At 42.5% G+C, this 24,124-nt stretch overlaps 1 protein-coding gene across 3 annotated transcripts in view; it reads left to right on the forward strand.

Moving 5' to 3' along the window:
- The window catches only part of nrxn1a (neurexin 1a), a 53,442-nt gene that overhangs the window by 7,343 nt on the left and 21,975 nt on the right, over nt 1–24,124 (forward strand). For 2 of the 3 annotated variants that reach the window (XM_053413721.1, XM_053413722.1), the window contains exons 4-12: nt 766–777; nt 11,269–11,570; nt 12,673–12,696; nt 14,774–14,935; nt 17,113–17,184; nt 17,507–17,731; nt 17,941–18,088; nt 18,965–19,095; nt 20,216–20,468. In XM_053413721.1, coding sequence (XP_053269696.1) covers nt 766–777; nt 11,269–11,570; nt 12,673–12,696; nt 14,774–14,935; nt 17,113–17,184; nt 17,507–17,731; nt 17,941–18,088; nt 18,965–19,095; nt 20,216–20,468 — 1,329 coding nt within the window. Of the gene's footprint in view, nt 1–765; nt 778–11,268; nt 11,571–12,672; nt 12,697–14,773; nt 14,936–17,112; nt 17,185–17,506; nt 17,732–17,910; nt 18,089–18,964; nt 19,096–20,215; nt 20,469–24,124 lie in introns of all 3 variants that reach the window. The other variant, XM_053413720.1, reaches the window with a different exon arrangement.

The raw sequence follows: 24,124 nt of genomic DNA on the forward strand, positions 1-24,124 counted from the left end.
TGGATCAATTTATTTTCAAATGTGGCTTTACAGAACTTAATTTTTTTTTTGAATGATGAGCCTGAGAGCAACTTCTGCTGGAAAAGATACCATAATCATGGCTGCTGATGTGGGAGGGGCTAACGGGAGGGAGTAGGCGGCTGTAGCTTGGCGTTGCTTGGCTGGGTTAGACTTGGCAGGGCTCCACATCATGGAAATGGAGCTGAGGGCCGACTGATCGACTGACCCATGGATGGTTTGATTTGGTCTTTACTCTTCCACCTCATCTCATTTTCTCTCATCTGTATGTAAAAGTTTGAAATGGGAGTGTGCGTGTGTGTGCGTGTGTGTGTATGCGTGTGCACAACATATCCACAAGTGTGCATATGCGCTTTAACATTAGAGTTTGAATCATTGACTGTGGCAGTTGAAAGGAACATTCAGCCACATTCATCTATGGCTTTTCATTGGCTTCCAGCATGTCTTGCTCTGCTGTCCTCGCATCGGCTCCTGCTCACACTGTGGCGAGTGCACGTGATTCTGAGCAGATGTTCCTGCATAGTATGAAAGCAATGCTGTTATACCTCAACCCCTCAAGCTGTCCAGCGTTATTTGAACACAGCCCAAAAACAAGTGCCCGTGCACTGCCTTTTGAAAAGTGTTCACTCATAAACAAAACTTACAATGCCACCCATGTCTTCCTGCTCTTTTTTCTCCTTGTTTTTCTTTTTTTCCTTTCCTTTCACTCTTTCTCACTGTTTGGAACACCACCCTCTGTGAATTTAGGAAAACTCAGAGGTACCCCCCCCCCCCCCCCCCATTTTTTGTTATTCATTAGTATGGCTAATGGGCTGTTCTGGTTAGTTTTGAAGTTTAAGGTATTGACAGGCTCTTGTATGTATGGTAATGACGACCTTTAGAGCTTGAAGTCCTTTTTTGCGGATGCCGTTAAATCGCAATGTTTCTTTTCTGGGAAGGTAAGCTGCCAATGCATGTGTGTAAGCGTAATCTTAATTTAACATGTGTGCATGCGTGGCAATGAATCGTTGCTCTGGCCTGTGGCGCTCTTGCAACAACCAAAGGTAGGTGCCGCTCGACTGGTCGACTCTGCATGACGCTGATGAACACACCGATTGGCCCACATGAAGACAGGCCCAGACTGCGACGGGCTGATCTGCATATATTGTGCTCTGTGACTGGACGAGAGGACGTGTGGACGGCTGTTCTCCATTGTGACAGGGCCGCCGTGCACTCGGTGAACTTTGCTTTGTAATGAAGAATTCAGCCAAGCTGGTGGAAAGTGCTGGAGTCTCTGTCCCAAAATGTCTGCCATGAATCATCCAGGTGGCAGTGAAATTTTAATTGCTTCATCTGGCTTACGCTCAGCATTTTAAATCACCTACTTAAGGGGCGGACATGTATTAACATATGTTTCCAGCATTATTACACAATGTATTCAGTGTATTTGTGTATAGTGGATGCCCTCACTACTACGGAGGTTGGGATTGTGATATTTTTATTATCTTTATTTATTTTTCCCCCTCAGTCTCTTTCAAAAAATCTACACATGAAAAATGTGTGTGTTTGTTTGTGTGTGTGTTTTTGCTCAGTATACTGAGATGTAAAGGCTGTCAAATGGTGCAGACGAAGTCTAGCTTAGGTTAGCTCGGCGTAAAGAGGCTTTTTGAGGAGGCCACAAAGCTGAAATGAGTTTCTTTGAGGGGGCGGATTGGGCGCGGGCAGGGGTGTCTTAGAAAGATATATAGCATGTGTGTCTGCTTCTGTGTGTGTGCTCGCGCTGGATAAATTGAGAAAAAGAGACTGTGCCTGCGAGAGAAGAGTTGAAGGAATGAATGATAGAGGGAGTGGAGAGGGAAAGAGGAAGCGAGGGCAGATAAAGTGAGTCGTCTTCTCTCTTGTGATGTAGAGCAACTGCCTGTATCTGCAAAGGGACAGCGGTGCTCCTGTCTGCCCCCCCTCCTCCACACTCCAGACCAGTGATTCTCCAAGGGACATCAGCCCTGATGGGGAACCAAGGACCTTTCCCCTCTTCCATAAAACACAGCTATCATTCTTTCTGGAAACGATACCCACAGATCACTAATCACTTTGAGTGGGCGAAAATGCTGGAATTGTGGAGGGGAGGAAGAAAAGAAGCAGCCAAATTGGATTTTCATAAGTATGGAGCAGCCAAAGGAAGAGTGGGAAATGGATTTTTATGAAAAGTATTGAGCAGCAATAATCTGGATAGAAAAATGTGCTTAAAGCCAAGTAGCAGATTTTGCTTCTTCTATTCTCTGGCTAAGAAAAGACCGTTAAGGGTTCTGGTTGAATTAGTGATTGTAGGTTCGAAAATAGTATCGAGGAATGTCTCTATTGGCAGGCAATGCTTGTTTATGATGTGTATGTATTTATTGTAGTTTTGAAAAGGATTGTCCAGTTAATAACGGTCCGTCTGCATACCTAAGGGTTCTCGATGTCAATCCAGCAATCTCTGCACGGCATAGACAAGTGGTCAGCCTGCGCTTGAAGTGACCTTTACACACGCACGTACGTGAACGGGTGGACAAACAGACACACACACACTCACACACAGTAACCTTTAGAGAGTGCCCGCTGAGTAGGTGAGTGAATGTGTGTTCAGTGTAAATATGCATGAGTAAGACTGCCTGCATATATTCTTCACGGTCAGTGGATGAAGAGAGAACGAGGTATGTTTGCGTGTGTTGTGAGTGTGTGTTCAGGGGAGGTGGATTGTGAGTCATCACTTGTGACTCATAAAGCGTCGGCAATCAAAGCGTCTCATTTTAACACATTGTCTCATAGCAAAAACACGCAGGTGGATGCAAAGTCCACTCACACACACGTTCAGTTTTGCACTCATTAGATTTTACTTCAAATTGTCTCTTTATTTTTGCCCCTCCATCTCGCTTATATAGTCCTGGACACACTCATATACGCAGTTTTCTCATGTACACAAGCACACACTCACACACACACACGCGCACAGCGGACAGGCACCGTGCTGACTCCACCATATGTGGGAGCGGGAGCAGCTGCCAAGACAAGAGGAACCAGTCGCTATCAGCAAAGTACAGCATGTCTCATACCTCTTACTCATCACCATCTTACAGACCTAATAATATATCACACAAGGATTATTCAATTCAATAGGCACTGAAACTAGATTAATAAAATCATTCATTTTTCATTACTAATTTGTTTGTAGAATTAGTATTTTCCTGATAAATAATCTGCAGATTTTTTTCTTGATCAGTTGAGTCATGAAATAGGGAAAAAATGGATTTACTGATATAATTTCATATAGTCCAATCTGAGGAGTCAGATCTGATGTGATGTAAATCGTCAGTAAAACCCAATTTACCATCACGACAAGAAGAAAGATCTAAATAGATTCAGATTAATCGTCTATTGGTGACAGATTGATCAAGTAATTTCAAATAAATATCTTTTGGTTTTGTCACATTGGACTGTTATTGGTTGATTGAAGCAATTATTACTTTATAAACTAAACATTTGATATCATCATTTATTTGAAAATGATAAATAAATGAATCAAAAGTAAAAATAATTGTTACTTGCGGCCCTATTAGAATGCTAGGCAGGGAGATGAATTATGTTTGTGTGTGTAGGTGTACTGCATAAACTATCCCTGAAATAAACAGATGTAATTCAATAGTGCTTGTGTCAAGAGAGGTTTACCAGCTTTCTGTATAATAGAGAGGTTATTCTCACCTGCCAGTAAAATCAGCAAAATCACCTAAGGCTTGAAGTAAATACTGTAACACACTGTATTTTTGACACACATTAGCTGCTGTGATTTGCGCTGCTGACATAATTTAGCACGACGGGCAAGTGAGCAGCACCCAACTTGAGGTGAGAGAGAGAGTGAGCCACTTGGTGTTAAGAGGGAAGCGCCTCGTGATTGGCTGCCTGCCTGAGTGAGTGGCAGGAATTTGCTTCCTGATGGCCCCCTCCTGAGCAGTGAGAAAATAACTGTTAAAAGTTCCGCTGCGGCCCCTCCGGCATTCAGCAGCGGGTGGAGCAATTGCAACCAAGTATTTATTTCAAGGTGTACAATTTTTCTACATATGCCCTCTCCATTAATGGAACTAAATATGCCTCTACTCTCTCCAACTAACACCCATTACATTACTGTACTACAACACTCATTAATGCTTAACATCCATGCAGTTCTTGTAATGAAAGACGCAGCACCGCATACAGAGCTCTTTCCCCACATTATCAAGGAGATACACAGTTACCGTATGCACCATGGGAAATATGTTGCAATCCCACTGGTAAATGTATACATTTGCGAGTAATTGTATGCAATTACCATCCTGTTAGCCAGTGTACACATTAACATTGCGTTCACTGCAACGCTAATAGGGAGCGAAGCACAAAGCCAATGCTCCCTGTAATCGCCCAAAAATGAAGACATCAAACGGACTTCCCATTTATAGATGATGAAGGGGGAAGATAGAGCGGAGGACGGCTGCGAGTGCGCAGGGGAGGGAGGGAGGAGGGGTGGGCGTGAAGGGATAGGGTAAGGGAGTGTAGAAAAGTGATGGTGAGGAAAGATAGGGGCGTATTCAGAAAGTGCGAAAAGAGAGGTTGAAAGAGAAGGTCGGACACGTAAGGGAAGACAGGAAGGGAGATAAGACTGCAGTGTTTCTCAGCAGGAGCGCTGCATTGCTCCTTGCTGGCTCCCAGACTTGACACAGTCTCACATCAGCCAGGATGGTATTCATCAGTGATGCACATACCTCATCAAACACCGGCAAACATACACACACAAACATACACGCTCCAGGCAAGTCGAGGCTCCAGTCGTCTGTTACCTGTTGTAGCATTTCTATTGTGTCTGAGTGGGTGCGAGGGCTACAGTGGCCCAATTGGCGATTCACTCCAGTAACCCATCTGGCATTTGAAGTTCATTTCTTTGCTCGTTGCCAAGACACGAACAAACACACATACACACACTCAGGCATGTACATGCACGCACACAACTCATTTGATTGTGGTAGTTGTCTAGCATAACTACAACAACTGAAATAGCCACAGCTTTCATTTAAAACCCATTACATTACCTTTATGAAGGAGGTCGTTTGCTGTTGTTATTTTATTAAGAACTCCTGCTGTAAGGTGGGTTCATTACTGGTGTGTGTGTGTGTGTGTGTGTGTGTGTGTGTGCACTTGTATGATGCACCAGGTTGAGTTTGGAGGCACATTTTGGGACAATCAGGACATTTTTGGACAATCAGGCTGGTTCTCACATTCTGACAAATCTTCAAACACGTTTAGGGTCATGGTTAGATTTAGGTTTATTTTAGGGTTGGAATCAGGGGCTGGGAAATGCATTGTTTGAATGTCTCCGCAAAGATAGAAGTACAAATGTGAGTGTGGATATGGTTACAGGATGTATGTATGCACGTCTTGAGTACCATCATTTGTCTGAGTGAGTACATTGAACTTCATGTTTGGCTGCCTCCATGCACTAATGCACATTTTTGCAGCCTGTATGCTTTTCAGTGTTCTCCGCTCTCCTATGTGCATATGTGCCATAACGGGTGTAGGTGTGTGTGTGTCTAAGAGGGATGAAACAGACTCTGATCTTATCAAGCTTAAGACAAATCGCTGTTCTGCCTGCAGACATTGTCATGGAAACAAGCTGGTTTCCCTGGGTACCAGAGCGGCCAAATTCAAGCTACTGAGAGGGGGGGGGGGGGGGGAAGAGACAGAGAGAGATGAGCATAGATAAAAGAAACAAAAGAGGACAAGAAAGGGAAGATCAAACATAATGGCAGGAATTGTGTCTCTTTCTTTAAATTAAATTCAGACAGATTAACAATTTAAGATATTTGATGTGATTATATGCCTCAAGGAAATTCAAACTATACTATGAAATACTCAAAAGAATTATTTTAATAGGTTTCACTGTCTGAAAAAAAAATGCTATGCAATAAATCAATTGGAGATACGATGTTTGTAAATATTTCATATAACTACATACATACGTATTAACTCGAGTCCCATTACATATGAATCATTGCATAATTCAAATTATCATTTTATATTTCATTATTTAGTTAAATTTTTCAAATAAAAATACTGAAAGTTCTTTTCACAGGTGAAAAACTTAAGCTTTTGGCTATTGTAATATTATCGTTATTTTTTCTTGAACACTTTGTCCGTCAGATCAAGACCTTTGCAATTATAGGACTATAGAATTATAGAAAGATGTTGTGTGGGATAATTGAGTACTTAAACATGACTGTTTAAGTGCCCTGTAGGCAGGAAATCATTTCCCATCACAATTTACACAATGGTGTCCTCAAAACTTACTTCAAAAAGTGTATTCACTTCCCAATGATAGAAAAGATTTTCAAAACATGGCATTTATAATTGATTAATCAGTTATCCAAATTGCCCACTCATTGTTGTCGATCAACATATCAATCAATTTATTTCCGGGACAGCCCCACCCTTTGTCGGAGCAGGTGTCCCCTTCTTTCTTTTAACTCCCTCGTATCTCACGTTGGGATTGAACGCTTTCAATTTAGGATCAACAACAACTACAACAACAAAAAGAGGAATAAGAGCTTAGTGTCGCATACAACCCATCCGTCACTTGTATCCTGACACTAATATCCTCCTCTACAGTATTGCTCCCATGGCTGCGATGTGATAGCCCAATCAGTTTCAAAGCCAGATGCTGTCTATCACTGAATCGAGATGGAAACAGCAGTCGTATCCTTTAGTGTGCTTGACTGTATGGATCTTCACACTTTAACTTAATACGGAGACTATGCATATATTAGCATGCATTTACATACATTTCCCCTCACCGGTCATCTATCTGTATGTATGAGTATATAGTTAATCCACCTGTCTGGTATTAAGGAGGTGGATGCCTTCATGCAAGATGTTTGAGTTTATTATTATTAGTGTGTGTGTGTATTTGCATGTGTGCACAGTCTGAGAGAGGCTGATAGCAGAACTGCATGGTGGGCTAAAAACGAGTTGCAGGGGAATTGCAATGTGCTATCTCCAGAATGACAGGGCTGCCATGATTGAGGCTTGCTACACTAGGATTTAGATACACCAGCATTTTTGCCTTCTCTTTCGTTCTTTCTCGCCATCCCTCGCTCTCTGCCACTCCCTTCCCTTGTCTCTCTTTCTATCCCTCTACCTCTTTCTCTCTTCCCACTCTTCCATTTTGTGTTCCCTCTCTCAATGAGACTCTCCATCTTCCCCCCTTTTTTGTATTCGTCCTTTAAATCTCTCTCCCCCCCACCCATGGATCTTCCCTCTCTTTCTCCACCCTGCTTCTTTTTCCACCCTGCTCCCTCTATCAGGTGCTGTATAATGTAGGCTCCCCTGATGTGCTCCCAGCCTCCATCCGCCATTTTGATTCAGTACAGCTGTCCATGATAATGTACTGTTCACTCAATCACTCTTTCTCTCTCTTGCCCTCCTCCTCCATCCCTCTTCCTGTCTCCCCCTCTCCCAGAAATAAGCATGCACAAGCACATTCATATTTGCTGTAGCCCCTGTAACATGAGGTTGCCATGGAAATGCATGAAACGATGAGGAGACCCATGAGAAGAGACAAAGCTATATGAGACACACATGCACTCACTCGCGCACACACACACACACACACACACACAGACACAGACACAGACACAGACCCACACACACACACACACACACACACACACACACACACAAACTCGCGCACGCCATATACAAACAAACACAGTGGAATCCAAGTGATGTGTGTTTGATCATTGGAGGGGTGGTACAGTTACAGCTGGTCCCAGCAGCACCCATCAGATCAGTTATTCACTCTCTCCCTCTTGCCTTCCCACAGAATGCTTTATTCATTAGGGCAGTAGTTTAACGATAGCCTTCAAAGTCTAATAGCAGTCACCGTCCATCTTTACATTTTTGCCTATTCCCACTCCTCCTATAGCCTCCATGGTAAATTCCTTACATCACTGCTTCACTACTTCCTTTGCCTATTTTCCTGTTTTTATTTTTGGCATACCCTTCCTCCTCCTCTCCTTTCCTCTCCTTTCCTTTTCTTATCTGTCTTTGTCTTTCCTTTCCTTTGGTAACTTAATTTAATCAGCCGTAGCAAGATCAACATCTGTTTTTCAAAGGGAGAGCTGAGGAAATTAAAAAACGTTTTCAGTCAGATAAAGCTGCAAAACTACAGATTATTATGCAGCTAAAGATTATTATCTGAGCATCAATTAAACTGTTAATAGGTTTCTTGAGTATAGTCGATATTTGGTATACAATTTCCCAAGAGATATCGTTTGCCCAAGTCTTTTGCACAAGTAGGAATTAGAAGATACTAAATTTACAGGCTATTAGTATTTTTGTTGTAATGCATATATACTGTTAATGATAATAAAAACAGTATAAGAAAACTGATTTGCTTTTAAACTTCACAACGTTTTGGTATAAAAAAGTCAGACAAGCATCAATCGAGCAACAAGAGTTAAACAGGCAAAAAAAATACAACAGTCATAAAACACATCAGATAAAGAAGCTTTAAAAATTCCACAGCGCACAAAACAACTTAGCTTGAGAGATTTCCTTTCCTTTCTTTGCTTCCCCTTTATTTCATCAGGGAAGATCAAGTTAAATATACCTCAGAGCAAGGCAAAACTATTTGGGATAGGCTCGAAACACACAAGAATTAATTACCACCGCTAACCAATTTCATTTAAAACGTGAGATAATGATGCTTAATAGTATCTAAAAGAGGATATTAAACAATCTAGCATGAGCTATTTCCATTCACTCTCTCCCTCCGTTCCCTTTTTCTCCCCTTCCATTTGTTTTTCTCCCTCCTTCGCCACAGTCCTTCACCCCCCCGCTTACTTGCGTTGATCGACAGTGCTCTCCAAAGGATGAAGTGTGACATGTGGTGTGTATGTCAGTGTCTGTCTCACTGTTTACTCTGAGCTAATACTGACTCACTCCATTTATCTGAGCTACAACAGATCCACTCCAACCTGCCCACTCGAGAGCGTGCGTGATTGTGTGTTTTACGTGGGCCCGTGCAGCTTGCGCACGATCGTCATCTCTTTTCGGTCAATTCGATATGCAGTTGGCCGTGTGTGTCTGTGCGTGTGTGATGTAATACAAAAAAAGGAGGGAGCCAGAGCTTCGACATCGATGCCGAGGTGCTTTATGTGCCCCTGTCTGCTCTAATGACATGTCTGTAAATTAGCAACAGAATGGTGGAACACCCCACTGAAATCTAATGGCACCTCTGTAAATTACTGCTAGAATGCTGCTGGACGGCTGCGTGTGTTCTCATTGTGAACAACTTGGCTCCCGCTACCCCAACCTCCACCACTCTGCCACCTCATCTACATTTGTCTACTAGTCTGCAAGTGTGTGTGTCAGTGTGTATGCATTTGTGGCTGGTCTCTATGTGTGTGTGTGTGTGTATTTTTTTGTGTGTCCCTCCTCCTCCTTGCTCCCGCTCCTCTCAGTAAAGACTAGCCTGAGGCCCAGAGTTGGTAATAGCTTTTCTGACAGCAATACACCAATATTTACAGAGACCAGCACCCACCCACACCCCCTCACATTTCATGCACTCATATAAAAAAAAAAAAACACGTACACAATCATATGCTGGGACACAAATTTGCAAGCATTTGATTCTCTTCCATTTGAGGCATACGCGCACGCACAGACGCACACACAAACACTCACACTCTTAATTAACATGAGGGAAGGTATCACACACTAGGGGGAACTCACGCATGCTGGCAAACAACGTGTTGTTTCTCACTCATATATTAGCCATCACACTTTGTTGTTTTTGTTTTTTTCATGCAACAAAAGCAAAGAAAGACAATTTGTCACAATTGCTTTTTGAATTGTGATATATGCAAACTTTTTTTCTAGTCCTCATTATTCTCTCTGAGTTTTAGTCACTCAAGTGCAGACAATTCCATTTTCTTTCGCCTATCGCTACCTTAATAACCTATTACACTTCAGTCTGTTCATTACGTGACAGCTCATCCAGCTCCCCCGACCCCGCCCCCAATACGGCGGCTCCTTGCCAACTGTCTGACCTAGTGTGTGTTAAATTCCCCCTCCGTTCTCCTCATTACCGTCTCTCGAACTACAAGATGGTGGTTATGCCACAGGCTGCACAGAGCAGGGGGGGGGGAGAGAAAGAGGACAACGAGTTTTGTGGTGGAGGTGTGAGAGATGCAGGGATGGTGGCGAGGAGAACGCCAGAGCAGATGCGGAGGAAGGTTGAAGCTCTGGGGGGATGGGTGTGAAGGAGACAGATAATGTCGCCCCTGCTTGTGTATGCCAGCACAATAGTACGATCATTTTGTACGCAGATGTGTGTGTAGGTGTGCATATTTGTTCCTCTGCTGGCTTGCGTATAAGGCTGTGCACTTTTACGTCAGTACGTGCGAAAGAGTAGATAACGGAGTGTGAGCTTAAGGATGATGGATTGCAAAACCTTGGTCTTGTGTCCTTGGGGGTCACGATGGGTGTGCAAGGTAAGTTTCTATTGGCTGTCTGCCTCCTGAATTCTAATTGGCCAACCCTGCCTGCCTTGGCTGCCATGATGCTTACAGACCCGCTGTTCTCCATCTTCATTACCAGTTTTCGCCATGCTTCTCAAAACCTTTCTAACCTCTGCTGCCACATGTACATACGCAGACACACACTCTCTGGCTTTTGACAAACATCACGAAATGAGCCACGTTGTCAAACAAGACCACATCACTTCAGACTGCCAGCACAGCTGTTCTCTCAAAAGACAGGATGGCAGGTTTCATAACGAGTTTGGAATGCTACAGACTCACGACTGTCTCTCTTGCTTCCACACTGTTCTGTTTAATCTCCAACCCACACAAGTGATCAAAGCTTGTTTACATACCACTCCATGGTACGATTAGAGGTATGGAAGGAACTGTTTCTTCCAAGTGCTGGCATCAGTGAGGCTTTGCTTGACAATAACAACATTTTCAGCATCTTCAACATTATGTTTTGTACTGCACATCCGAATCAAATTTACCCAGGCCCAGCTGAGCTCTGTTTTACTCGGCAGGCTCTGATGAACACCCACCATTTTATCAGCTTTGAACATATTGTGAAGAGCAGTGTGGGAAGGAGCAGCATAGCCTGGATATTTTACAAATCATGATAATGTTAAACAAAAGTTTCACACTTCTTGTTCACTTCCTCTTCGCCTTCTCCTTTCTTTCTCAGCTCGCGAGGAATATGTCGCCACCTTCAAGGGCTCCGAGTACTTCTGCTATGACCTGTCGCCCAACCCCATCCAGTCGAGCAGCGACGAAATCACGCTTTCTTTCAAGACACTGCAGCGCAACGGCCTGATGCTGCACACCGGCAAGTCCGCTGACTATGTCAACCTGGCACTGAAGAACGGTGCCGTGTCACTTGTCATCAACCTCGGCTCCGGGGCCTTCGAGGCCTTGGTGGAGCCCGTCAACGGCAAGTTCAACGACAACAGCTGGCACGACGTCAAGGTCACCCGCAACCTGAGACAGGTAACCAAACAATGGGAGACGGGCGAGTGAGCAACTGAGCAGAGAGGAGAGGAGAGGAGAACAGAGGAGAGGAGAGGAGGAAGGAGGAGAGATTAGTTATATTGATAATTATACAGTGGTCTATCACTGAATGGATGTACGCATGTTTGGTTTTCAATACTAGTGATGAAATGATTAAGCGAAAATTTGTTGACATTAATTTTGACCGTTTTGATAAATCCTTATTATCATAGCCGTCATTCTTTAAGCAGCACTGGCAAATATTTGCCTGTTTCAGCCTCTCAAATATAAGGACATGCTTTTTGTCTGTTTTATATGACTGTCAATTGAATATCTTTTGGTTTTGGACTGTCGATCAAGCCAAGCAGCTTAATTTGAAGATGGCGCATTGAGCTCTTGGTAATTCTAATTAGCATTTCTCTCTGTTTTCTGACTCAGATTTAATGATTAATTGATTAGTTTGAGAAATTGTTGACAAACACTTCAGATTTAAAAAATAATTGCTCCGTGTTAAAACGCCGAAATGTGGATGTGAGTCATATGGTGAAACATGCTGCAGATGTTTCAGGGGCAGTGGACAGCTGAAAATAACAATAGTCCTCAGCGAGAAACGAATCAATGCTAAAGCTATGAACAGTGGTCTGTTGTCCGACTGCAGTGATGCTGTGGTAGGAAGAAAGTACCTGGGGTTTTGGTCTTAGTTTACAGTGGGTTAACCACCAGACCAGCACTGCTTTCAGCTCTAGGTGAGTGCTCTTTCAATTGTGTGTGTATGTGTGTTTGAGTGTGTGAGCGAAGGAGAGAGTGTGAAATGGAAAACACCAAGGGTCACATGCACTCAGGTGCTTGTAACCCAACCTGCCTCTACTGTTTGCCTGTTTGTACTACTAACTTGACAACTAACTTTACTAACCTGCTACTGAAACTAACCACCATCCATGGAATGATTCATTCTACTAACCTAACCTGTGCCCTTCTCCTAGTGAAACCACTCCAACCAACCTCTTAACCTCACCAGAGGCCTTCTAGCTTTCCTTTTTTTGTTCCCAAAGTTGTTCTGTTCACAGTTTTTTGCTTTCCTTTCTCCCCCTCTTCTACAAAGCACTCAGGCATTGGACACGCTATGGTAAACAAACTCCATTGTTCGGTAGATATCATTCTAATTGTTTCTTAGTTTGGGTTTGCCCCGTGTCTATTTCCTTTTGAACCATAGACATCAAAACTAAACCAATAAAAGGATAAATGCGGTTGGTAATCTTTTACGCTTAAAAAGCCCCCGTCTCCCCTCCTTGCCAACCACTTATTTTCGTTAAATCCTTTACCCCTCCCCCTTCTCTACTGTTTTTTTTTTCACTCCATCAAAAATGTAACTGACATGTAGGCGTGTACTGATTGGCTCATGCCTCACCTGCACGCTAATGGCGAAGCCCCTTCCCTCTTTCCTGCATGGCGTGATTCAGATACCCTTCCCCTCTCTGGTTGGTCCGTAAAATGGATAGAGAGGTCCCTTCTTCCCCTCTTTTCTTTTCCTCTTTTGATTTTTTCGTCATCCATTCTGCCACCGCATGGTCTCCATTGTGGCTATGATTCACTCTGTGCTCTGTTGTCAATTTTTAATCTACTGTGTCCTCTTTGCAAATGGTTGCATGCAGAGAGAGGAACAGGCTGCATGTTTTATATTTATATGTGTATGTATGTGTGTGGCTGTGTGTGTGTGAGTGTGTGTGTGTGTGTGTATGCGTGTGTGTGGAATGTGCCATAACCCATGTAACACCTGTGCGTGTGTAACATAAATTTGTGTGCGTTTGTCTGTGTGTCATTACCATTCAGATTCGCAGCTCTAACAAACTCCCCCAGACAACATACTAACAAACTAACACCTTCATCACACCAATCACCCTAACAACACAATAACACAACATCATCACAACTACTAACAACATTGGAATCATTAACCCTAACCTCAGTAACCCCACATAGCTTGGCCTGACATCAGTAACACAACTGTGGCTGCCAGCAGTGCAACAACTAACAACTACTAAAAAGTAGATAGTACTAACGCTGATTGTGCAGCACGATGAAGCCTGTGGATATCTTACTAACACCTGCATGGCTGGGCAAGTTTGCCTGGCAATGATAAACACCGTCAGTGCGAGGGAAGGTACTGTAGTGGGAAAATAAAGAGCCCACAACCTTTATGGGCAGTCAAACATGGACATTAATGTACTGTAGAATATCAAGGTGATCACATACCACTAACTGTGATTTACGTGTGACAGAGTTGGCTATGTGTGCTAGCTAAAAGGCTTTGTACAATATATTATGCAGCAGAATGGGCTGGATAAATTATCGGTGTCACTATAGTCGGGGCATTGAGGAAAGTTGTTGTTAGTATGTTAAGTATAAATCAAACTGCGTCTTCTACCTTAAATGTGAAGCAGCTCAGAGCTGCAGAGACATAAAGAGGAAAACTCTGACGTAAAGGTTGAATCGTGGTACGTGGAAGATGGTGTTAGCCTTTTAATGCAACTCTGCACATATTGTGTTCGTTAAGTCTCTTTTGTTGAAAGCATACGTAAGCAGGCACTTGATAAGGACAGAAGGAAATTCCGCTCACCATTTGATGCTCCCACAAACTTTTGAATTACTCCCCAGGTAATATTTCGGGCACATGTCATTCTTCGGGCTCCCGAGCATCAACTGGTGTGCAGACATTTTTTAGTCAGAACAATACAGTGATGACTGAATTTCAGGTTTGGATGTGGAAAGACAGAATCAGGCAGTAGTGGCCCTAAAGCTTTGGGTATCAGTAATTTCTATTCATCATCACACACACGATCTAGTTGTTATTCTGTGCAATTGCTGTTGACAGAAAATGGTAGATGGAGCTACAACGTTTGATACAACTGTAGGCCAAGTGAGTGAGTGGCATTTAGCAGAGCAGAGCAACATATTCAAAATGTCAAGGATACTGACAAATACTCACACTATACAGTAAGCACTAATTCAATCACACCAATCAAATCCCAACAGCACAATTTACCAATTCCCTGAACCAATCAGGCCTTCTTCCCACCAGATTGCATACACATTAGTTACCAGAGTAACGGGGGCTAATTTGGCTTGTCAGCGCCTAGCTAGCGCTTAGCGCTACCTTTGGTGTGAGTATATAGCGTGTCCTTTCCCTGTGCTTTGTTGTGTAGGTGACCATCTCTGTGGACGGCATCCTGACCACCACAGGCTACACCCAGGAGGACTACACCATGTTGGGCTCTGACGACTTCTTCTATGTGGGAGGGAGCCCCAGCACAGCTGACCTGCCCGGCTCTCCAGTCAGCAATAACTTCATGGGCTGTCTCAAAGAGGTGAGATGCATGGATGATTTGTATAAGCACAGATGAATATATGCCTGCATATAGAAAACACATTAAATGTATTCTTACTTGTGCTATGTGATGTTTATGAGAAAAATACCATGATATTAAAAATGTCCCTTTATAGATATACAGTATATTGTAATATAAGAAATGTATGCAAAGTCACACAGGAAATCATCAGACGAAATGAACATAAAATAAGATCATAGATATTTGCCGTGTTACAGCAGCAGAGGGATAAAAATAACAAACATCAGTGAGAAGTTATAAATAAGCAAATATGTAATGCAGAAATAAAGAAATATAAAAACAGCAATAATATATACAATGTAAACAGTATTGCATATGGGCAGATATTGAGATCGAGCAGACAGGTTGAAAATGCATAAATAATTAAAGCTTTGCACACACAGACAAACACACAGACACACACACACACAAACCTACTTCTGTAGCTAAGCTAGTTTTAACGATAGTCTGCTCAGAAGTATTACACTGAGAAAATCTCACATGATCATTTCTATGCCACATGATTCGACTGAGAGGGAATGAATGATAACAAAAAAATAATTGCTCAGACCGGTTCATACACTCCTGCCACTCAATTTTTAAGAAACACCAATCTCTCACTTTCTCTCAATTTCTCTCTTCTCCCCTTCCTCTTTCTCGATCTCTGTCACGCAAGAATTTTACACACATTGTCTAAAGCGCGCACACACACACACACACACACACACACACACACAAATACTTCCATTTGGCAGACTCGCATAAATAGTCCCAGACACATACACACACCCACACACACACACATACGCACACACACCCTCCCCAGCATCAGAGAGAATCAGTGATGAGTGTCGTTGAGGGAGTAGATACAGCACTAAGCACTAACATGCTAATTAGCTACGGCACAGAGGCGCTCCATCCATCCGCTGTGCTTGAAATGGGCCACCACGCTGCAACAACAAAAACTCACATGGCACAGAGATGCAAATACACAGACACGCAATCTTTGTATGCATACTCCGCAGGAATGCACAAATAAACCTGCTACAACACACTGACAAATATAAACTTACACACGCGTACACACTCAACGCAACGAAACTAGTAAAAATACAACCCATTCTGCACACACCCAGTCTGAGCCTCCCTTTCGTTCTCACAGACTCACGCAGAGGCATAAACAAACAACCAAAGAAGTCGACAGATGATGTGCCAAACAGAGAGCTATCTGTATCAGTGGTGAATGCGCGCTGTGTTGCTTCATTAAGACCGATGGTGTTTAAACGAGGCTGCCTCTGTCAAAGTGAACCCACCGCTGCCACATTTACATATTTAATACGATGATATGATAATCCATGTGAGCAAATTAAGATGTATGCAGTGAATCACGCGCATGGACGATCACAGCTGTAGCAATTTTGTGCATTTTATGCGGCGCAGGCACACTCGTCCATGCACACACAGCCCTACACCACTTTGCACACTTGCGGCCCTACACACACAGACACTAAAGCGCATGACATACGGAAAAAGACTGGTCAAAAAATCCAAAGCAGGGGAGAAATATTTTGTGATGTTGCTGAGTCGCTCACAGGTCACAGAAAGGATTAATAAAGCCGAGCCTGTGTGTGCTCGTCTCCCACGATATCAAAATGCTCAGCACAAGCTCTTTACACTCCCACCGCTCGGTCAGAGAGCGTTCTGTGTCAGGAAAAGTAAAGAGCAACAGAAAGAGGGAAGAAGAGAGAAAGAGTAAAAGCGATCACACAAGTGCCAGGGACAGATGGATGTTTTCAAAAGATGAGGTCGCAGTGGCTCGCTGAGGTTATCACTTTTATATACAAATACTAGAACACCTGAATAAAAACAATTTCCTGAGTTACAAGATTAATGATTTTTTGGGTCATATTTAAAATATTTTGTTCCCATCAATAATCTTATCTTTTGCTTATTCCGATAAGGTTAAACAACCTCATTCTTTTTGCTTGTTTTTTGCTCGGGGTTAAATAAGTGATGACAGTAGTCAAATCCTGTGCGTCAGTAGAAGCATTGGAAATGAATCCAAAGAGAGGGAGCTACAGAAAAGGGCTTCTTTGTCTTTAATCTAATAGTGAATTCATGTTTTATTCTTTGCCCCTCAATTCCCTCCCCTGTAGGTGGTGTACAAGAATAATGATGTACGGTTGGAGCTGTCTAGACTGGCTAAACAAGGAGACCCAAAGATGAAGGTATGCTCTTTCAACAGCCAGTAAAACTTGAGCCAGACAACACATTATCCCCTTGTATCCCCATGTAGAACACAGACAGCGTTTTGTATCTCAACCTCCCGTTAGGCACTGTGAAATTTATACTGTAGGGATTTTAAATAAGTGGGATTATATTTCTCAGAGGTAGCCATGAGCTTTTTTCTTCTAGTCATTTAACAGCTGGAAGCAGCTGGCTTTATTTCAGTCCCATACAACAAACGGAATCATTTTGGTCTTGATATTCACTGAACATGTGTATAACAACCCCTAGAAATTCTCTAAACCTTTTTTTTGTTACCTCCAGGTGAGCGGGGTGGTGTCCTTTAAGTGCGAGAGTGTGGCCACGCTGGACCCCGTGACCTTTGACACCCCAGAGTCTTTCGTGGCGCTGAGCAAGTGGACAGCGAAGAAGGCGGGGTCCATCTCGTTCGACTTCAGAACCACAGAGCCCAACGGGTTGATGCTTTTCAGCCATGGCAAACCACGACAGATGCAACGCAAGGACCCTCGCACACCCCCCACAATCAAGGTGGATATAAAATATTAAATAATTTTCCAAATGCTTGATACTTGAAACACAATTAAGAGTCAACAGCATATGTGTTAACTAGGGTTATCTAAATCAACACAAACATTAAATGAAATTGCACAATTACAACTTGCCAAAATTAGTACTCTGCCAGCAATGAATGTCCCTGCTTTTTACAGATTACTGACGCTAAAGTGTTTGCCGTACAGGTGGACTTCTTTGCCATCGAGATGCTAGATGGCCACCTGTACCTGCTGCTGGACATGGGCTCGGGAACCACCAAGACCAGGGCTATCGACAGGAAGGTCAACGACGGAGAGTGGTATCACGTGGACTTTCAGAGGGACGGACGCTCAGGTACGTTCACAGCCATCAACTCGGCAGAGGATGATAAGAAGGAGGCTGGAGGTTAATGAGTAGGCAAGATAGTACGTCAACATTGGATAGTGAGCACCAGCCATTTGGCTCCCATCTGTCTGATGTCTCCATTAAATTTAAACTGGTGTTATTGAACTTGATTTTAAGGGTGCTGCATACCCCATTACACAAGAGAAAAGAATCAATATACAGTAGCACTGTTTTCGTTTATTCTATATTGATATAATTATCATAACTCTGAGGCTATAATTAAAGCAATCATGGCTTGTTGCTTATCTGTCCGCTAGTTATGGGGCCAAATTTGCCATTAACCTGTATTTCTCCAACAAATACTGTCAAAAGATTTGTTGAACACTCTTAAAACAATTCTGTTGTGTAGAATTTCATGATTGTTACATTTTAATTATAGTTTATCTATATTTTGTCCTCCTTTGACACGAACTAAACAAAGTGAATCTAATGATTGAAAACATGTATACACAACAGGCAGGGTTTCAAATGTTTATCAGCAAAATGTAGTTTTGTTTTGCTAACCCGCAGTGGAGGATGCCTGTTTCGCAAGTCTTTTTTGTTTACTGTAACTCTACTAAAAATACATGTATTAATGATTTATTGGTGATAGAGTGTTCAACTCAGGACTTTGAAGTGCATATGTGATGACTAAGACCTGGGTGGTTTGGGATTTCGTTGGCTTCGGATTGTAGTGGTGATGAGGAGTACAAAGAGAGGGCGAAGAGTGATGATGATGGTGATAATGGTGGTGGTCGTGATGATGACAGTCACTGTTAGAATGTTCACGTCTAAGGACACAATGACTACTAAAGTTCTTTTGATGTCTCTGGTTTCTCCACTCAGGAACAATCTCTGTGAACAGTGTAAGAACAGCGTACACAGCTCCAGGAGACAGTGAGATCCTGGACCTGGATGACACCTTGTACCTCGGGGGACTACCAGAGGACCGAGCCGGACTCATCTTCCCTACAGAGGTTTGTGTTGTGTTGTCTGCAGTTTGACCTACTAAGGTCAATATTGGAGCTGCAACATTCAGCCCATAAATTGATAGACAGAAAATTAACTGACAACTGTTTTGGTAATTATTAATCTTTTAAATTGAGCAAAAAAACGTTTCTTCCTATTTCAATTGTCTCACATTACAACACGTTGAATTATAATGCAGCAAATTAAGTATGTTTGTGTTTTGGATTGTTATTCCCACAAAACGAGACTCGCTAGTCTAGTTCAGTCACAAACATTCACGTCAGTTTTTTTTTTGTCAAAAATATTTTTGGGCATTTTGCCTTTATTGGAAATTTGACAGTCTGATTAGAGACAGGAAACAAGGGCAGAGAGAGGGTAAGACATGCAGTGGTCCCATGGCCGAGAATTGAAGCGTGGCTGTTGTGGTTACGTGACATGTGCCTTTACCATCAGGTCACTGAACTTCCCCATGTCAAGGTTTTTGCGATTTTCATTTTAGTTTGGGAGTGTGCCTCGACTCTTGTAATGCTTCAGGACAAATCTGAGAACGCTTGACACAGACAGGGCCTGTGCAAACTCGTCCTGGCAGAGCCGGAGATAGATCACATTTGATTAACGTGAACTCGTGTTGACAAACAAATCAGAATTCACATACGACTAACTGCTAATGCAGGATGAGGCTGGGAGTGGAGGGTGTCAGATTTCCCGACAGCAGGCAGCTGTGTAACAGTGAGCATGCAGAGCTTGGTTGTTTTTGCAAGCAGACTGAATATGCACCACATGTTTATATGGACTGCCTTGTTAGAGAGAGGTCATAGCAAGAGGATGAATGACTGCTGTGCCTGTCTGAACAACAATGAGGCACGATTTTTTCTCTCTGTCTTCATAGACCAAAAAATGAATCAAAGAAAATTAGATCTTTTCAAATCAGATTAATTAGAATCTCATTCGATTAAATTCAATTAAAAGGAGATTAGATATTTGTCCCACCATGTTGTGCTCTGTTGTCATTGAGACATTGTTCGATTTCTCTTTGCTGTATCTCTTTAAAGTACCAGCCACACAATCGCATCTATAAATGTCTATAAATTCAGGGAAACTCTTCAACGCTCGTTAATTTCTTCTCAGGTGTGGACCGCTCTGTTGAACTATGGCTATGTGGGCTGCATCAGAGACCTGTTTGTGGACGGGCAGAGCAAAGACATCCGACGGCTGGCCGAGGCCCAGAGGGCAGTCGGTGTGAAGCCCTCATGCTCGAGAGAACCGCCCAAGCAGTGCCTGTCCAACCCCTGCCAGCACAACGGCATCTGCAGGGAGGGCTGGAACCGCTACGTGTGCGACTGCTCCGGGACGGGCTACTTGGGACGCTCCTGTGAGAGAGGTAAGCATGTCGTGGTGGGAGGTTGGGACAAGAAAGAGGACAAGCTTGAATAATGCTTAACATAAGTGCTGAAGCCCCGGTTTCCCAAACGAGAGGAGTGAGCCGGCTAATTACGGTCACTAAGCAGGAGCATCTTGTGAAAATCTAATAATATGCCAAGTTGCAAAATGTGAATGCTTTTTGGCTTGAGAAGATTGAGTAATGCCAAAGGGATGAGTGGCAGAAGACAGATGGTGTGCAGTGGAAAGTCTAAAGTTTAGAGTCAGGAATAACTCTGAAAATAAATTATGATCATCAGTTATATTGGGTAATAAACATTTTATTCGTTGTACCTTTAAGAAATGCCTTATTTTTGCTTTAAAGGGCCCATCCTTACAGATTAACATTTCATAGTACTCTAAAAATGTACACTCATAAAGATTTATGGCAAATAAAAAATGTGACTCAACTATTAGTCAAATATCATATCTTGCAGATTTAGTTTAGGGAAGATGTAGCCACCACTACACCTCTGGTGTTGGAGCGAAGGAAAGTGAAAATGAATGACAGGTAGACAGTGGGAAGAAAGAAATTAGAGACAATGAAAAAAATGAGTCTGCTTGCTCAAGAATAAAAAGCAGTAATATTGCAGGAGTTTGATCCGTGGTTGGATTTTTTCACGTTCTCTGTGTGTAAGTGAGGGTAGTAAGATGGAGGATAGGAGGAAAAGGAATAGAAGGGAGCAACAAAGATAGAGAGAGAGAGAGAGAGAGGAGGTGGGAGGATGCAGAGCTGGATGTTGGAAGACTGGGAATCGATGGGAGAGGAAGTGTGAAGAAAGCTGGGAGCTGGAGCTGTGACAGAGGCGGGTGGAGCCACCGGGCTGGAACCGCCGTGTGACAGCAGGTGAGGAGATGAGGAGGAATGGGAGACGGGAGTTGATACCTGAGAGAGAGGGAGGGAGAGAGAGGGAGAGAGAGGGAGAGAGAGAGAGAGAGAGAGATATGAGAAAGGGTATGAATTTGTGCCGAGAGAAAAATTTAAAGTGGGGTAAGATTGAGAGAGACTGATACAGGCCTGTTGAAAGAAGCGAGATGGAGTCAGACAAGGGGAAGAGAAGAAATGTTGTTTGTGCCACAACTGCTGATGCGTCTCAAGTGATGATTGTACTATCATCTAACAGGAGATATACACACACACACTTTCTGAAAGGTGTTGATACGAAGATGTTTTATTTCGGAGGACAAACATCCGCAGTGCATGTTTATCATAGCAATGTGCCCTCTCCCTCGCTTTCTCTTAGCTCGGTCTTCATCACTCTATCTTTTCTTCATCCCTCTCTCTGTGCATTGAGGGGTCACTAACTGGTGGTTCGGTGGATTAAAGGAAGCACAGATGGAGAAGCAGATGGAGAGAGTGATTGGCCGTGTTTACGCCTTCTACCTGCGGTTTCTCCCTCCCTTTTTTTCCCTTCCTCACTCGCTCACTCTCTCCTTTGTTCCCACTCGCCACGCTCTGGCTCCAAGATTAATTTTTGTTTTGTAATGAGCCGCTACACACATAGCAACACATTCGCACACGTCCTGAGACATTTTCAGTTTTTCCGCGATGTCCCTGCTTTCTCTATGGAAGTCCATTGCTGTCAGGAAAAGGAAATGGATGACAAAGGGTTCATCTTTAGATTAAATTTCAAATTTCAAAAGAGCAGCTTCAACAGTAATTTTTATTTTTCTAGTACAAGCTTGGAAAAGCCTACTTTATTGCCCCAAATAAAAAAAACAGGGAGTCAATTAAAAGCTGGGTCTCTGATAATGGCCGGGAGCGTGGTGGACTTGAACAAATAGTCTGGCCGAGGAAATAAACGAGTGGATAAACTCCTGGTGCCTGAGCAATAGAGCAAGTGGAGCAAATGCATACCGTCATCTAGTTATTTGGAGCACGGTTGTGGTTTTGCTACCCCGCTTATTGTCTGTTGGGAAAAAAATCATCATCAAAATCAGGTTTCGTATTTCGGCATTCTATATGAATGATCATTTGACTGTTTTCAGCAACTGACACCCTGAGGGTTAGCTCAGTCCAAGCCATCCCTCGATCGATCAGAGCGTCTGCAAAAGCTTGAATTTACAATTTCCCCAAAGTCAAATTTACGAAAAAGTAATGTTCAGCGGTGGAAGGTGACTCATTTAAACTTGTGCCGACGATTTTGTTCTAGTTACAGTTCTCGTCAGACTTGAGATGGAATTATTTTTAAGTATGAGGATGCATCGCTCCATGTAATGATCTCTCCTCTCGCCCAGCTGCTCTGCTCTGTGCTTTCATTAGTATGATTATTTTATCATTTTTAAGTATGAGAGACGCAGGTTTATTCTGAGCCGTGGTTTCACAGAACAGTCTTTGAGCAAAAATGCTCTTCCTAGGTCTTGAGGAGAAAAAGTACTCTTCTGAAGATTCCATGATTTGAAATGAAGATCTACTGTTAACGTTTTTTTGCCACCAGATTTAATTAATCCCAACTATTTGTACTTTGTTGTATTTGTGAGTATTACGAATACCAACCTATTGTTTAACCAGTTTTAATCATCTAAAACATATTGCATTGTGTTGAGTTAAGAATAATCTACATTTCAATAACTTTGATTTAATAAATTCAACTATATAATCATGTTTCTACCACCCCTCTATTGGTTGTATGTTCAAATGTCTTCCATGACTTAATAACAATATTAATAATCTTTAAGGATTTTAAATTTACACTTTCCACTGTTTGTTTAAGAAATCTCATTAATTGAGGAATGTCAAAAATTTTATGTCAAGTCAAAATTATTGGTTTTATTCAAAATTATGAAGTCAAATGAAACATCGATATTGTCATAATCTGAGGAATATCGATGATACATCAAAACTGCAACGTAACAAGTAGAAATTATGAAATAGTAAATAGTAACACATCAATCATTTCCTATGTTAGCACACAGACTGACAGTGACTCAGAGTCAGGTGTCAACATATGGAAACATGCTATAATCATTCCCATCCTCAGTGTCTGTGTGCTGTCTAGAGATAGAGACGTTTTGATCATGTTCACTCTGTGGATGATAAATCCCTGGTAACTGCAACAGTTTGGTGATATTTTTCCTTTCCAGCAAATCCCACATAACAACTTTAGTGTGAAGCCAAACCCTGATATATCTTTTTCTCCCCCCCTCTCTGCCACAGACCTCCATTGTTGTGAAAACTATTAAAAAACACATTGAGTGAGTCACACTGTTGCCTGGGCTGACAGGTTCCTTCATTACAATGAGCTCGTAGTGTATTTTGAGTCAATCCCACATACACTGTCCTGCTGCCATAAATACTCATTAACGCACAAAGTCCCCAACAAATGCTCGATCAGGTTGAGTAATGTTCGGTAAAAGTAACATGGGTCGGCTGTTTTTTTTTTTAAATGTAACTATATTTGCGTGACCCATTTTTTAAGATTTATGTCTTCGGGATAAAACAATGGGCTTGGGTATGAGAGCCACAGCCACACAATAGGAAGTGTTGGGAAATGATCTAACACGTGGTTGGTCTCTGTCTTCATGCCATCAATAATATAGAATATCACTACTCTTGTCCTTAACTACTTACATGCTTCCGATGATTCCACTGTGCGTTACATTTCTGTAGATTTTTTA

Source organism: Pleuronectes platessa, chromosome 21, assembly GCF_947347685.1.
Source record: "Pleuronectes platessa chromosome 21, fPlePla1.1, whole genome shotgun sequence".
NCBI classification, from domain to species: Eukaryota; Metazoa; Chordata; class Actinopteri; order Pleuronectiformes; family Pleuronectidae; genus Pleuronectes; species Pleuronectes platessa.